Source organism: Hoplias malabaricus, chromosome 7, assembly GCF_029633855.1.
Source record: "Hoplias malabaricus isolate fHopMal1 chromosome 7, fHopMal1.hap1, whole genome shotgun sequence".
Taxonomy (NCBI): Eukaryota; Metazoa; Chordata; class Actinopteri; order Characiformes; family Erythrinidae; genus Hoplias; species Hoplias malabaricus.
Window position 1 is genome coordinate 39,059,796 of NC_089806.1, and position 17,453 is coordinate 39,077,248.

Sequence of the window (17,453 nt, forward strand, 5' to 3'; positions counted from 1 at the left end):
AATGGGGCCATGGCTGCGGCTGGAATTGGAAAATAATTGGAGAAAGTGGAACAAACTTGCTTTCACAATGAAATTGCTTCTAGATTCAAATTGAATTAGAAAGAGGGAGAGAGCGCTGGGAGCGGGAGAGAGAGAGAGAGAGAGAGAGAGAGAGAGAGAGAGAGAGAGAGAGAGAGAGAGAAGAAAAGGAAGAATAAACTGAGACACAGGTAACGGGGAAAGAGAATAAAAGCAAGACAGAGAGACAAAATGGAGGAAAATAAGCAGGAAAGAGGAAAAAAGAGAGATATTTCCTTCTCTTTTTCGGAAGGGGGGCTGCGGAGGAAAGGAAGCCAGTGTGGACCCATGCGCCTCCCCGGGCACGTGGGCCACAAAAACACTGCCCAGGGCTGCATTCTCAGCTGCAGCAAAAATCACTAACCAGAGGAAGAGTGCAGGAGGAGGGGACGTCAGAGCGGATGAAATCACCCACAGAGAGAGAGAGAGGGAGAGAGAGAACTGGACAGAGACTCGTATATAAGGCATGAAGCACATAAAGACATCCAGTTAATATTAATAACATCATTGGAGGCCATCATAAGAACAATTTGATCTAAACACTAATGCGCAAAATGTTTCTATTTCTGCATTTGGTTTCCCACAAAAATAAATAATCTGCACCTGGTTACACTCCGGGAAAAGAGTAACAACAAGAAACCTTTACAGAAGCTGGAGTCATTTCAAAATCATTACAGCTTTGTGATCTATTGGTTATTGAACTTCAGCAAATTAATATCTGTGGACAATTTCACACACACACACACACACACACACACACTCACTCAAACATCTGTGGAGAATTTCACACACACACACACTCACTCACTCACTCACTCACTCAAACATCTGTGGAGAATTTCAAACACACACACACTCTCTCACTCAAACATCTGTGGAGAATTTCACACACACACACACACACACACTCACTCATTCACTCACTCAAACATCTGTGGAGAATTTCACACACACACACTCTCTCACTCAAACATCTGTGGAGAATTTCACACACACACACACACACACACTCACTCACTCACTCACTCAAACATCTGTGGAGAATTTCACACACACACACACTCTCTCACTCAAACATCTGTGGAGAATTTCACACACACACACACACACACTCACTCACTCACTCACTCAAACATCTGTGGAGAATTTCACACACACACACACTCTCACTCAAACATCTGTGGAGAATTTCACACACACACACACACACTCACTCACTCACTCACTCAAACATCTGTGGAGAATTTCACACACACACACACTCTCACTCAAACATCTGTGGAGAATTTCACACACACACACACACACACACTCTCACTCACTCAAACATCTGTGGAGAATTTCACACACACACACACACACACACTCATTCACTCACTCACTCAAACATCTGTGGAGAATTTCACACACACACACTCTCTCACTCACTCACTCAAACATCTGTGGAGAATTTCACACACACACACACACACACACACTCTCACTCACTCAAACATCTGTGAAGAATTTCACACACACACACACTCACTCACTCACTCACACATCTGTGGAGAATTTCACACACACACACACACTCTCTCACTCACTCACTCACTCTCACACACAAACATCTGTGGACAATTTCACACACTCACTCAGTCACTCACCCAGTCAGTCAGTCAGTCAGTCACTCACTCACTCACTCACTCACTCACTCACTCACTCACTCACTCACACAAACATCTGTGGACAATTTCACACACTCACCCAGTCATTCATTCACTCTCTCAAACACACACACACTCACTCACTCACTCACATCTGTGGACAATTTCACACACTCACCCAGTCATTCATTCACTCTCTCAAACACACTCACTCAATCACACACCTGTGGACAATTTCACACACTCACCCAGTCATTCATTCACTCACTGACTCACTTTCACACACAAACATCTGTGGACAATTTCACACACTCACCCAGTCATTCATTCACTCTCTCAAACACACACACACTTACTTACTCACATCTGTGGACAATTTCACACACTCACCCAGTCATTCATTCACTCTCTCAAACACACTCACTCACTCACTCACACACAAACATCTGTGGACAATTTCACACACTCACCCAGTCATTCATTCATTCACTCACTCACTCACTCAAACAGCTGTGGACAATTTCACACACTCACCCAGTCAGTCAGTCAGTCAGTCAGTCAGTCACTCACTCACTCACATCTGTGGACAATTTCACACACTCACTCAGTCACTCGACCAGTCAGTCACTCACGTACTCACTCACTCTCACACACAAACATCTGTGGACAATTTCACACACTCAACCAGTCACTCACCCAGTCATTCATTCATTCACTCACTCACTCACTCACACAAACATCTGTGAACAATTTCACACACTCACCCAGTCATTCATTCACTCTCTCAAACACACACACACTCACTCACTCGCCCAGTCATTCATTCATTCACTCACTCAAACAGCTGTGGACAATTTCACACACTCACCCAGTCAGTTAGTCAGTCAGTCACTCACTCACTCACATCTGTGGACAATTTCACACACTCACCCAGTCATTCATTCATTCATTCATTCACTCACTCACTCACTTAAACACCTGTGGACAATTTCACACACTCACCCAGTCATTCATTCACTCACTCACTCACTCACTCACTCACTCACTCTCACACACAAACATCTGTGGACAATTTCACACACTCACCCAGTCATTCATTCACTCTCTCAAACACACACACACTCACTCACTCACTCACATCTGTGGACAATTTCACACACTCACCCAGTCATTCATTCACTCTCTCAAACACACTCACTCAATCACACATCTGTGGACAATTTCACACACTCACCCAGTCATTCATTCACTCACTGACTCACTCTCACACACAAACATCTGTGGACAATTTCACACACTCACCCAGTCATTCATTCACTCTCTCAAACACACACACACTCACTTACTCACATCTGTGGACAATTTCACACACTCACCCAGTCATTCATTCACTCTCTCAAACACACTCACTCACTCACTCACACACAAACATCTGTGGACAATTTCACACACTCACCCAGTCAGTCAGTCAGTCAGTCACTCACTCACTCACTCACATCTGTGGACAATTTCACACACTCACTCAGTCACTCACCCAGTCAGTCACTCACTCACTCACTCACTCACTCACTCTCACACACAAACATCTGTGGACAATTTCACACACTCAACCAGTCACTCACCCAGTCATTCATTCATTCACTCACTCACTCACTCACTCACACAAACATCTGTGAACAATTTCACACACTCACCCAGTCATTCATTCACTCTCTCAAACACACACACACACTCACTCACTCACATCTGTGGACAATTTCACACACTCGCCCAGTCATTCATTCATTCACTCACTCAAACAGCTGTGGACAATTTCACACACTCACCCAGTCAGTTAGTCAGTCAGTCAGTCAGTCACTCACTCACTCACATCTGTGGACAATTTCACACACTCACTCAGTCACTCACCCAGTCAGTCACTCACTCACTCACTCACTCTCACACACAAACATCTGTGGACAATTTCACACACTCAACCAGTCACTCACCCAGTCATTCATTCATTCACTCACTCACTCACTCAAACAGCTGTGGACAATTTCACACACTCACCCAGTCAGTCACTCACTCACTCACTCACTCTCACACACAAACATCTGTGGACAATTTCACACACTCAACCAGTCACTCACCCAGTCATTCATTCATTCACTCACTCACTCACTTAAACAGCTGTGGACAATTTCACACACTCACCCAGTCAGTCAGTCAGTCACTCACTCACTCACTCACATCTGTGGACAATTTCACACACTCACTCAGTCACTCACTCACTTACTCACTCTCACACACAAACATCTGTGGACAATTTCACACACTCACACAGTCACTCACCCAGTCATTCATTCATTCATTCACTCACTCACTCACTCACTCACTCACTCAAACAGCTGTGGACAATTTCACACACTCACCTAGTCACTCACTCAGTCAGTCAGTCAGTCACTCACTCACTCACTCACTCACTCTTACACACAAACATATGTGGACAATTTCACACACTCACTCAGTCCCACACTCTCTCTCACATACACACAAACATACACACACGTCTGTGGACAATTTCAAACACTCATCCAGTCACTCACACACCTATTTCACACACTCACACAATCACTCACTCTCTCTCTCTCAGACACAAACATACACACAATCACCTGTGGAGAGTTTCATACACTCACCCAGTCACGCACACACACACACACACCTAAAGAAAATTTCACATCCTCACCCAGTCACTCACAGCCACAGACACTCACCCAGTCACTCACACACTCACAGCTGTGGACAGTTTCACACACTCACCCAGCAACTCTCACATACACACACACACATCTGTGGACACTCACCCAGTCACTCACACACACACACACACGCACACACACTGTGGACAGTTACACACAGCCAGTCCACCTAGCAGCCTGTTTTGGCGTACAGGAGAAACCTACACAGACCTGTTGCGCCTCCGTGCCACAGTTTAGTCAATCAACACGAGCAAAATTAATTCAGAGTCTACGCTTCTATTGTTCACCTGTCATCGCTAGCAGCAGCTTGTGCAATAAGAACAAACAAACACAGGCAGATGACAGAGACAATGCAGCGCAGACGCACTGCTGCAAGACGAGGAAAGCACAGTCTTATGTTGAATATTTTATTTGGAGAGTATCCACCAGGAACAAACTATGAGAGGGTTCACTTGGAAGCAGACCAAGACTCATAAATTTGGCAGGCCATGGCCGAGCTCTAACGAGGAAGGAACTTGGGCCAGAATTCACACCTTTCAAGAAAACACTAAACTAAAGAGAACATTGTTTGTTTGTTTTTTTAAATCTGCACCAAAAGCAGGTGTGAAAGCCTCCTGAGCCTTAAACAAGCATCTAAACCTCTACCGACACCGCCACGACTGGGTCTGGAGCCAAGGGTTTAAAGCCAAGGACGGGCCTAAGCAGCAGCGTAAAGAATTTGGGACCTCCAATCAAAACCCTGTATTCTAGAAGCAGTGCATCTCCACTTAAGACAATAAAAGCCATTTCCATTGTTCTCCCACTCTGAGCTTTGAGCGGCAGTTAAAGAGCGCCACACACACCCCCTCCACCAACCCCCACGTCTCATTCTTCAGGGACCTCTGATGTAGTCTGTGTGATATTAACATCAGAATTAAAACGTGTGATTGATGTTCTGCTGGAGTCGAGTCGCGGCACGCTGGTACGTGCTAATGAAGGAAGAAAATTGCGCCCTAATTGCTTTGCTTAGATCGCTTTGGAAAATGAAATCGAGAAGTGCTTAAAATAGAAACGATACCCAGCTGCCACCAGCGTTTCAGAGCTGGCCGACGACACACATGAGGAAGTTCTGAGGGACGAGTGACATGTGACAATCACTTTTCAAAAGTCCAACTAAAACGATGCTGGGGGCACTCCCACCTCAAAGCCCACAGTCTTTTCGCCTCATCCCTGCTTGACAAGAATCAGAAATGATTAGGAAGGACGTCTTTTCCCTGCCTTTTCACCCGGTATTACTGCGCCGCGGCCACGATGAAGCAATCAAGTAGCGGAGTCTGGGAAAAAAATAGACTTGTCATAATCCTCATCCGGATCTGTCAGCTTAGCAGGGAAAAGTGAGATTGGGACGGACTCTTCAGATGTGTATTTGCTTTATGCCGTGCCGTCAGGCTGTTTGTGTTCAGAGGAACTCATTCAGCTTTAGGCATCTCCATCTGTATTTGACACTACAGTCTAAACACCAGTGTTCTCCCTGTGTCTGTGTTTGGGTTTCCTCCAGGTGACTGTCTGTGAGGAGTATGGTGTGTTCTCTCTGTGTCTGCGTGGGTTTCCTCCGGGTGACTGTCTGTGAGGAGTGTGGTGTGTTCTCCCTGTGTCTGCATGGGTTTCCTATGGGTGACTGTCTGTGAGGAGTGTGGTGTGTTCTCTCTGTGTCTGCGTGGGTTTCCTCCGGGTGACTGTCTGTGAGAAGTGTGGTGTGTTCTCTCTGTGTCTGCGTGGGTTTCCTCCAGGTGACTGTCTGTGAGGAGTGTGGTGTGTTCTCTCTGGGTCTGCTTGGGTTTCCTCCGGGTGACTGTCTGTGAGGAGTGTGGTGTGTTCTCCCTGTGTCTGCGTGGGTTTCCTCCGGGTGACTGTCTGTGAGGAGTGTGGTGTGTTCTCCCTGTGTCTGCGTGGGTTTCCTCCGGGTGACTGTCTGTGAGGAGTTGGTGTGTTCTCCCTGTGTCTGTGTGGGTTTCCTCCGGGTGTTCCTGTTTCCTCCCACAGTCCAATAATACACATTGGTAGGTGGATTGGCGACTCAAAAGTGTCCGTAGCTGTGAGTGTGTGAGTGAATGTGTGAGTGTGTGTTGCCCTGTGAAGGACTGGTGCCCCCTCCAGGGTGTAATCCGGCCTTGCGTGGGTGCTCTTAGGTAGTAGAGCACCCACATGGCAGAGCCTGAGCTGGAAAAACTGCAGAGGGAATATTTACGTAATGGCATGAGCAAATCGTATTCATAGCATCGTTTCGCAAAAGAAAGTGGTCTGCTTTGGATGAACTCGGCCGGCCAGTTATAACCCCTTTATCTGTTTATCTATTTCTCCAAATGAAAATTGAGGAAAGAAAAAAAAACCTCACACTGCGCTTTGATTACTGTTGGCGATTGCAAACACAGAACCTTAGCCAATTTCACTTTTATTGATAAGCCGCATTAGACGGTTATTTCAAAGCAGTAATCCCCCGCCTATCCACACCATATTAAAATGCACCCGACCGTGACGGTGTGCGTGCTCGTGAGAAAGCCAGTATGAAGTGCAGGCCATTGTAATGTGCGGAACGTTATACGGCAACAATGAAGACTCCATGGTGCGCACTGTTGAGTGTGACATATGCAGAGCCGGAAAAGAAATATAATTATACGCAATCATAATCTGGACAGCGCTGCCCGAGTGGCACAACTCTCTACAGCCCCTGGGAATGCCATCAGAACCGTTCTTTCCGTTAATCCTGATTTAGAACTGCAATGTGGAACATGTGTTACGTGTCTATGAGCTCCAAATGTTCGTTTTCATTTTACTTTCCAAAACGTAACTGTTATAATTACGGTAAAGAAGTTTAAACACATGGAAGTCCAGACCAAGGTGATCCTGGTTGTTTTGGGTTCCACTACATTTTAACAAGAATAAAGGACTTTCCTGCATCCTTCATCACTTATTTTATCTGCAACTTCCCATAATTAACACTGATATTGGGGAAAAAAGTACAGAATTGATTAATTTATACAATATTTATGACTTCTACGACTACTACTACTACTACTACCACTACTACTACATTTGTGGCTCACATCAAGATACATCTAACGTACATTCATTCATCATCTGAAACCTCTTATCCACGTCAAGCCCACCCTAAATCACTAAGCGCAAGGTGGAAACACAACCTGCAGGGGGCGCCAGTCTGTCACACACACTCACACATTCACTCAGACTCACACCTATGGACACTTTTGAGTCGCCAAGTCAGCTACCAACGTGTTTTTGGACCGTGGGTGGAAACCGAAGCACCTGGAGGAAACCCACGCAGACACTGGGAGAACACACCAAATTCCTCACAGACAGTCACCTGGAGTGGGGCTCGATCCCACAACCCCCAGGACCCTGCACCTGTGTGACAATCTCACTACCTGTTGCACCATGCCGCCTTAATCGAAAATAAATCACAACTAATGTTAAGAACTCCTTATCGATGTAATATTGATTATATCATGCAGTTATTTTTTCATGTAATCCTTTCCCTCCTTTTTTTGTTAATCCTGTTCATATGTCCTCCACTGTGTGTTCATGTACCGTCCGCTTAAAACCACACTACCGTTTGATCATGTGATTCTGCCCTATCCGATAAGCCATGTGGAAGCAGCATGGAGGAGAACCTAAAGAAAGAGTCCGACCGAGCGACTCGGGTCCAAGGAAAACACTGTGTCTGTGGTTTTGACGTGTTTAGACTTGATGACGACACTGAACATGAAATCAAATGTAAACACTGACCAAAGGTAACTCCACCAGTCTGTTTCAACAGTGGAAGCACAATCACGTCAATATCCCAGCTTTAATACAGTACAAGCCTCAATCAATGAGCAGCAAACTAACAAAAGCTACAGCAAAACAGGAAGCCCCAGGCAGACCCATGTCTAAATTAAAAGCAAAGCACGGATACTAAAGACATGCAGAATGTCACCGAAGCCCAGAGCCTAGATCTTGTTGCAGGGAGAATGTCCTCTGCTCCGGCACACTGGCTCAGTTAGCTCTGCTATCTATGTCGGTCCTGTCAGCTATATACAGCCCCTGCATCCCCCCTGTCCTCGGACTGAAGGCCCCAGGTCCCTATACCGTCAGAACGAGAAAAGGAGGGAGAGGGAGAGGAGGACTGAACCAGTTCAGGTCCTTCAGGCTCAGGCACTCAGCATGAGCCTCTCACAGATGCTGTCACATGTGCAAGGCATGCTGGGTAATGAGCACAGAGAGAGAAGCTTGAAGGGCTTTGATCAGTAGGCCACGAGAGAGAGAGAGAGAGAGCACAAACACTGAGAGAATGCAGACAGACAGACACTGAGGGGATCACATAGAGCTGAGTGAGATGAAATGAAGAGAGAAACGGCTGCCACAGAGCTTCCTAGGATCTGGCTCTTGGCACCCCCTGTGCCCACCGCCACCCAGTCCAGGTCGGTCCAGACTAGAGCCGGTGTGTGTTCACCAGCCAGAGGAATCTCACTCCAGGTACTGGAAGGACAGCAGAGGAGTCAAAACAGCTTGAAACAGACACACTTAATAAAACTGGCAACGTCATTTAGAAATGCCATATGACAAAGTGATGTATGGATAGAGATAAATTAACGCCTGTGGACAATTTCACACACTCACCCTGTGGACACAGCCACTCCACCTGCCTAACATCTTAACTTAAGTCTGTGGGAAAATTCCAGAGCGCCTGGAGGAAACCCACACAGACACAGGGAGAACACACCACACTCCTCACAGACAGTCACCCGGAGAAAACCCACGCGGACACAGGGAGAATACACCACACTCCTCACAGACAGTCACCCGGAGGAAACCCACGCAGACACAGAGAGAACACACCACACTCCTTACAGACAGTCACCCGGAGGAAACCCACGCAGACACAGAGAGAACACACTACACTTCTCACAGACAGTCACCCGGAGGAAACCCTCACAGTCACAGAGAGAACACACCACACTCCTCACAGACAGTCACCCGGAGGAAACCCACGCAGACACAGGGAGAACACACCACACTCCTCACAGACAGTCACCCGGAGGAAACCCACGCAGACACAGGGAGAACACACCACACTCCTCACAGACAGTCACCCGGAGGAAACCCACACAGACACAAGGAGAACACACCACACTCCTCATAGACAGTGGCCTGAGGCAGGAATTAGACCCGCAAAACCTCTTTCTAAGCACTGGAAATATCTGCTCTGTTCTTCGTTGCAAGATTTCATTTGACGTTGTTCTGAAAAGACACCATATTTGATTCCATCCTCATCAGGCTGCAGTAACTGTAACAGAACATAAACCAAATATAGGACACATACAAAAGACCATGTATGACTCCCGACATGTGCCAAGTTGACTATGTGAGGTCATGCCAACATAGGGCACCATTCCCATGATGCTTTAAATGCAGGATTATGTAAATGCTACACAGTGCTTTAGCTCTGCGAATGCAACCTTCTGAAGATATTCTAACATATCGCCAAATAAGAAAAAAGAAAAGAAAAGAAAAAAAAGCGTGTCTTTCCATCTAATCCATCAGTTCTGCATCGTACTCTATGGGTCCCCATGAAAAAAGGAGGGAGAGGAGATGGTCTGAGAGAGTGAGAGAAGGCAAAAGAGTGAGATATGTGTGGCCAAAATGTGTGTGCGTGGGTGCTCGGTCTCAGAGCATCGTCGCGCCTCCAGCGTCTTCATCTTCCCTCCTATCATTTTGTGTATTCAGGGGCGGGAGGCAGACAGAGAGCTCTGTAAACATGTGAAATAAGAAGGGAAGTAGGGAGCCCTCCTCTCGGTCTTCCTCTGGGCCCGCCTCACGAGCCTAGCACTGTGTGGGCCGGCCGCTGCGAGGAGGATAGCGTCTCTAGTGTCTCTATTTTAGCCTCTGCCATGGCACGACTCCAACACGTTTAATGGCTGCAGTGCCGGGGGGTTAATGCAGATGAACACATTATAAACAGTCCGAAACGTTTGCCTGGAATACAGAGAACTTTGGTAGGTTAACGAGAGGCCACAATCTGCAGGCCTGGACAGTCTGTGCAACCTTGGTTCTGGGTCATTACATCGCCTAAAGACAACATCGCAAAGACAAGTATAATTTTAATGCTTTCGTTTACTTAATAAAAGTACTGAAAACCAAACGAACCGGTGTGAAGTTTGTGATCCTTCCAATAAACACTCACAGCTATAGCACACTAAACTGCACTTGGGCAGGGACTCCAGGGACCAGACATCCCATCAAACACCAACATTATAATAACAGAGTAGGCCATTGTGAATGAGGGAGTGGGTATTCGTTCTCGGTGTCTAGAACTGTAAGAATGAATGAGAGCAACGTCCCTCTCAGCCTTTGGGACAATGGCGTGGTGACAATGCAAGCTTCGGTGGTCCTTCAGCCTACACTGATAGAGGTCTAAGTTTTCCGAAATGGGAAGACGATGGCACTCTGTATTAAAAATATAATCAACATGGAAACAGAAAAAGGGAAATATAAAAGGTTTCAAGTAGAACACAATGTTAACATGTGCTCTGCAACAATGTCTTTCAAGCATCTTGGTGAGAAACCAGTGGGTCTTGACGTGGAATAGGTTGAGGACCTTTGTTTTAGATCAGTGTTAAGAAGTAAGAGCAGGAGAGGACAAAAACATTGAAATATCTAACCTAAAAAACAGCTGGAAACCCATCCATGAAGCTCTCTACGCAATGTTCTTGATCTAAACTGAAGGCCACATGAAATTTGGAAGTCTGTAGCAACTGACTCTGCAGAAAGTTTGAGACTTCTGCGCACTATGCCCATCAGAATCCCCTGACCTCGCTCTGTCATTTTACATGGCCTACTAGTTTGTGGCCGAGTTGCTGTCGTTCCCAATCGCTTCCACATTGTTATAATACCACTGACAGTTGACTGTGGAATATTCATTAGAGAGTAAATTCCATGACTGGACTTGTTGCACAGCTGGCATCCTATCACAATGCCACGCTGGAATTCATTGAGCTCCTGAGAGCCAACCATTCTTTCACAAACATTTGTAGAAGCAGTCTGCGTGCCTAAGCACTTGGTTTTATGCACCTGTGGCCATGGAAGTGATTTGAACAACTGAATTCAATGATTTGGATGGGTGAGTAAACACTTTTGTAAACATAACGTATAATGTATCTGTCAAAATGAAGCAAAACCCCAAATAAGCAAAAGAACATGAAGTGGAACTTTCCCACCATGTAGTGATGCAAGCAACCATGAGAAATGTGGACTAATCACAGAGGAAAGCTTCAGAACCAGTATGAAATGAGTTCTGTTTAGCAGAACAAACACAACAAACACGTTTTCTGGGTCAGTGAGCTTGGTTCTTCGCCCCTTGTACTGTCCTGGAATTAAGGTCAGTTCTTCTTCATGTTTCATGAGCGTTTCCGCCCCCTAAGAAGGCCAGGCGGAAGGCTTAGTCACATGACCTACCCCCATCAGCCTGTCCAGACTGTGCTAAGTCCCATTCCTGTCTAATCGCTCATAAACGAGGCATTAAATTGTGCGAAAACTAAGCGGCGTACGGGTGAGCATCTCTAGCCTCGTCCCAGGAAACGACACTTCTGCGCCCTCCCGGTCGACAGAAAGAGACAAGTGCAGTCGCCGCAGGTTACAGAAGGAGGCATGTGAACCCTCGCCAGGCGCAACCCCCCCACACACCATCCCTCTCCTCTGCGAAGTTGTCCGTAGAAATACTATGATCCAGACTGACAACAAAGTCCTGGCTTATTTTTGGAAACCTCAGCCTCTCTTTCCCTTCCTTTTTCTACATCTATGTCGAGTGACAAGAAACAAAAGTGACAGGAAAAGCCTCCGCCCACAGATGGACCCCTGGGTCTAATGGAGGGCAGGGTGCTCGAATGCTCACTGACCCCTGGGGATGTGGAGAGGGGGGTGGGGGGTGGGGGTGGGGTGTAGGGAGTGGGCCGGATTACAGAGCATTGCAACCAAATCAGCTTATATAACACTGTGCCCTTCAGCTACCGCAGGCCAAGTGCAGTCAAGGGGCCTCCCAGAGAAGCTGTGAGACAGAGGTTATGTAAAATCCGTAGGCGTGCCAAGACACTGTAGCCTTCCGGAGCAGGGACAGGTCATTCATGACAGTCATCGTCAATGCCGTTATGTCCCTGTTCTTATGACAGCTGACTGTACAATGATTTCAACAGGTTACCTCAGCCCTGAGAGATAATACAAAGACAGGTCTGATCAGTGTCAATGTCATAATGCTCTGGTATATTTTCAATCAATTTATTTATTTATTTATTTTAATGATAGATGAATACACCTTGTATGAAGAAAAGGATCAAAGAAATATCATGTCCAGACACCTACACTGTAAATAAAACTGGATGCTCTGAGCTTATGGTCACCCAATGCCAAGTGTCGTCAAAGGGGTATGCTATTAGGGTTACAGTCACAATTTTTTTTGGGCATGGGCACCGATTGTCTGATTTCACAGCACTAATGTAAACAAATGGGAAAGGTGTACAGATTTATCTCATACACAGCAGCACTGGAGAGAGACTCACAGCACTCAGAAGCACAGAAAGCCATCACCTCTTTGCAACAGGGGGGTAAGGGATCCCACTGGGTTGCATTATGAGGATAAAAAATTATAAAACTCGGTTAGCCACATTAGCATCTAACAAAAGAAACTCAATGTGGCAGCTACTATACACAGTGGCATCAGCTGCAAACCATGGATAAAGCCCCCAGCACTGAGCATGTGTGTGTGATGGAGGAGCCGGAGCACTGATCAAAAAGTTATAGCTCAGTATGTAAAAGTTATAGCCATCACTAAAGTTTAACAAAAATAGTGTATGTTTTATATACAGCTTTTTTCTGATATGCAGATGTGCCTCTGTGATTTGATGACAAATCACATGTCCTAGCAATCTCTGAAGTGCTTTTTGCAAATAAGGAAACAACTAGACCATTCTGATTAAGAACAAACCCTGAAAATGTCACAGCATGCTAGAGCAGCTGCAGTTACAAGGCCAACTCATTTGCATGTGTCACTAAAAAAAACAACTCACAATGAGGTGATATGCAAATGAATCCATTTGAATGCGCTTTCTAAACTTCTGCATGTGGGGTTCATAAAATGTTTGGCGCCTGCACGACACTATCTCTCAGCTCCACACGTGGTTGCGCAATTAATTGTCACTGCAGTTTGGGCCTCTGCAATTATCCAATCTCCAGGGTCCCAATTAATGCATCCTATGCAGTGGCATGGCCGGCAGCATTAAATTCACACATTTGTTACTTATAAACAGCAGTGAGCAAAGAGAGCAAATGAGCTCTCTAAAGGACCGCAGGATGTTCTGGGGAGAGTGCTGTGGGCATGCTGACCACTCTCTTACATTAACACTGTAGGATAAACAGACTGTGGTCTCCGCTAGGCCGCTAAGTTATAACAAAGCAGCCCCCAGTGACAATAACAAAACTTATTGCCTCATTTATTATTTTTGGACACAGGGATATTCTACATTTTTAGCACACAGTTTGTAACAAAAACAAACGGGATTCTTCTAGAAACATGGCTGTTAGAGCATACGTGTTAAGCCACGGTGTCAGATTTTGTTAGATATACAGCTTTGCAACTTTAGAAAAACCTTTTCATAGCTGGCGAAATCTGCTTTGGAGTCAAGTCCTTCCACAAAAGTTTATAGCTCCACCTACCTGTAATAATGTCGTTGCTACTCTTGGCTCTGCATAGCAGAAACTGCACTATGTAACTTTTGTAGGTGGAAAGAGACCCCAAGGACTTCCAGTTTGCTGCTAACAGATGGTGTATCCCTGCTGTTAGCACCTGCTAATATCGACCAACGGAACTCTTCTCCACTACTTTGTGTGCCTAGTTATTATTATTAATATTATGGTTATTATTAAATATTGGTATGCATTTTTACTCACAAGAGTGGGGGTTGGGTGTGACTTGATTTCAGAAGAGTGCTGTAAAAGTGAATAACACTTTGCTACAGTAGGCGGAGCCTAGGTGCAAAAATACCAAGCGCAAAAATACATAGCGCAGAAGTAATTCTGCTAATCACACTGTCACTCATTCATCAAACTAGAGCAGTTTTGAACGTTTGCACTGAACAACTTTCAGAACGATTCATCGTCCAGTTCACAAAACGTTCGTGTGAAACAAGTGAAGGTTTGTTTGTTAAATCGTAATATTCAAATTATAACAGTTGTATCAGAAACAAAGACGAACCTGATCAATACTAAAATAGTCTTTGAAACTTGTGCACAGGCATTTTATGATCTGATTTAACCATTACACAGGTTTGATGAATGAGGACTCTTATACAAAAATCTAAAGCAGAATTATCCCCATCTTAATTATGCATGCTACATTCATTTCTGAAAAAGACGCCTCCTTCTCAGCAGCACACTCTTGAGTCAATTCTTTAAAAGAGGAGGGTACGTCCTGTCACTTTCACAAAGGCCATCCCTGTCACAACATGCTGACATTAAAAGTATAATAAAATAAAAGATATATAATTAATAAAGACTATTTTTTTAAGAAACTGAGTCTCACATCTTTCTGATGACCTTCAAATCAAACTAAACATAATATGAAACCTGAAGTGAAACCAGATCAACGTCACAGACAAAGGCCCTGAGGAAAGCCAAACGACACGTTCACATTTGTTCACACGAACCTGAGACCGCCCTTTTCACCACAGTTAATACATGTTTCTCAGAAATGAGATGATGACCCAAAGGAAGTGTACGAAATTGAAAACCTTTTCCTGTACAACCTGAATGTAGCCTGTTTTTCGCCTTGTTTGTTATTACAGACTCACAGATAAATCTGCGATAAAGGAATATGAACAGCACACAGGACTTTAAAAACCATGAATAAATATTTTTCTGGTTACTAATGGACACCCTGATTGGAGCACAAGGAAACACACATGGTTCAGACACATGTTTATTCATTATCTGTAAGCGCTTATCCAGTTCAGGGTTGCGGTTGGTCGTGAGCCTACCCTGGTTCATTGGGCGCAGGGTGGGAACAGACCCTGGTGGGGGCGCCAGTCCTTGACAGGGCGAAACACACACACACATATTGACACTTCTGAGTCGCCAATCCCCCTATCAAACTGTGCTTTTGGACTGTGGGAGGAAACCCAGAGAGCTCAGACACATATTAATCCTAATTCTAGTCTGAGAGGTATAATTTAGTCATAGACGAAGCTTAAATCTACATATGGGGAAATTCATTTCCCAATTCACTACAGTGAAGTTTGTCACAGTTCCTGGAACAGCTTGGGAAGCAGCACAAATGTTTTACAATGGCATTCAATTTTAGATCTTTCCAGCCCCTGCTTGTTATTAATCGTAGTGGTGAACTTAGGCTCACAGCGGGAGAATTTAAAGTACCTGAATTCACTATTTACAGACTGATCCTAAAGGAAATAAGCTACTATCTATATGTGTTTTGCCTTACTGTTGTTGTGTTGTTGTGTCATATCTTAATACTGCTGTTACTTGTTTGTTTTCCCCCCTCATCTTTTGTTTGTTCCTTACTGCTGTATGTTTAGGAGTTTTGACCATAAACATAAGTTCATTCACTGATGAAACATTTGTATGAACCTGGCCACAGTGAAAACATATGGTAGTGTTATAATCAAGTACTCAAATGGCTCAGACTATAGTCAGAAACTAAATCCATCACCGAATTAATGGGATATGTTGGCATTGTTATATCTTAATTGTTTGTTCTCTTTTCCTTGTATTATATTGACATTATGACGTTATATCCTGTTATACCATTATGCGACAACACACAGCTATACACAAAATAGAATCAGTTAAAGAATTATTTAACAATTTATCAGTAGTATTAAACCACTTTCCTTCCGTTGTCAGCTGTCAACTATTCTGTTCATGTAATGTTAAAACCTGAACTTGTGCTTCACACAGCTAACCAAGGCTGTACACAAATATTTCCATCATTTATACAGCAAATGTATTTAATATAGGCATTGTAAAGGCTTGAATGAGGTAATAGACACTTAAATGTATCATTAAATCCATTAGACATTTGTTGCACAAACACAGAAAGCTGTTTAAAAGAGACTGAAACATTAGCTTAATGATAAAGCGGAAACGGGATTCTTCAAGGTAATTTCCAGTTCCACCTTAAATGTTGCTGCAGTCACATTCCAGCGTCTCAGGCGCCACAATGCAACTGCTGCACCGCTTAAGGTGGAACGGCAAATTTGAAAAGGAAGACAACTTCATCATGTCCAAGCCGGCTAAAAACGCCCATCTATAACCAGGTTTCAGAACAAGAATATTGTGAATATCTAAAATAAAGCTTTAAACGTTTCGCTACCTGGACTCTTGAGGTTGTATTTGCTCTCCATCTTGGTTAAAATCGTTTTCTTTCTTTTCCTCCCGGTGGATCGTTAGCTTTAGCGTTAGCCGGCTAAAACTGGCTGCTAAGCAACAACCAGTATCTAGTCTATTTTGACGGACTGTTAGCCTTTAGCTTCTGCGCTCAGTCTTCCTCGGACCCGTTAAAAACCAGAGGGAGGGAGAACTGACGTGGCAAAAGTTTTCTTTTCTGCTTTTGATGAAACGATATAGAGCTTAACCAAAAGAGTCAACACAAAATCGAAAGTACACTCAGCACTGCATTTGACTGTCGTTCCACGTGTTCAGTTACAGTTAAAGAAAACAAGTATCACCCACTTGTGTTATGGGGTTGTTTAATTTGTCTCATATACATCTTTATTATGGCGATAGAAACTTAACACTATATACTTTCAGATACACTATTTGTGGTTATGGTCTTGAACTGTACACCCACAGAAAATTACATTAATTATTTGTAAATAAGAAGTTGGTCTTAATGGCATGCCTGGTGAAATAAAGGTTAAATAAATAAATGAATAAAAGCAAGACATAATAGGATGCTCAAGCATCA

The 17,453-nt window shown here is 44.5% G+C and overlaps 1 protein-coding gene across 1 annotated transcript in view; it reads right to left on the bottom strand.

Moving 5' to 3' along the window:
- The window catches only part of ube2j1 (ubiquitin-conjugating enzyme E2, J1), a 51,757-nt gene extending 34,601 nt beyond the window's left edge, over positions 1–17,156 (bottom strand). Inside the window, exon 1 of the mRNA XM_066677991.1 lies at positions 16,860–17,156. Within this exon, the coding sequence (XP_066534088.1) occupies positions 16,860–16,890 (31 nt within the window). The 5' untranslated portion in view covers positions 16,891–17,156. The remainder of the gene's footprint in view (positions 1–16,859) is intronic.
- Between the last annotated feature and the right edge of the window lie 297 nt (positions 17,157–17,453).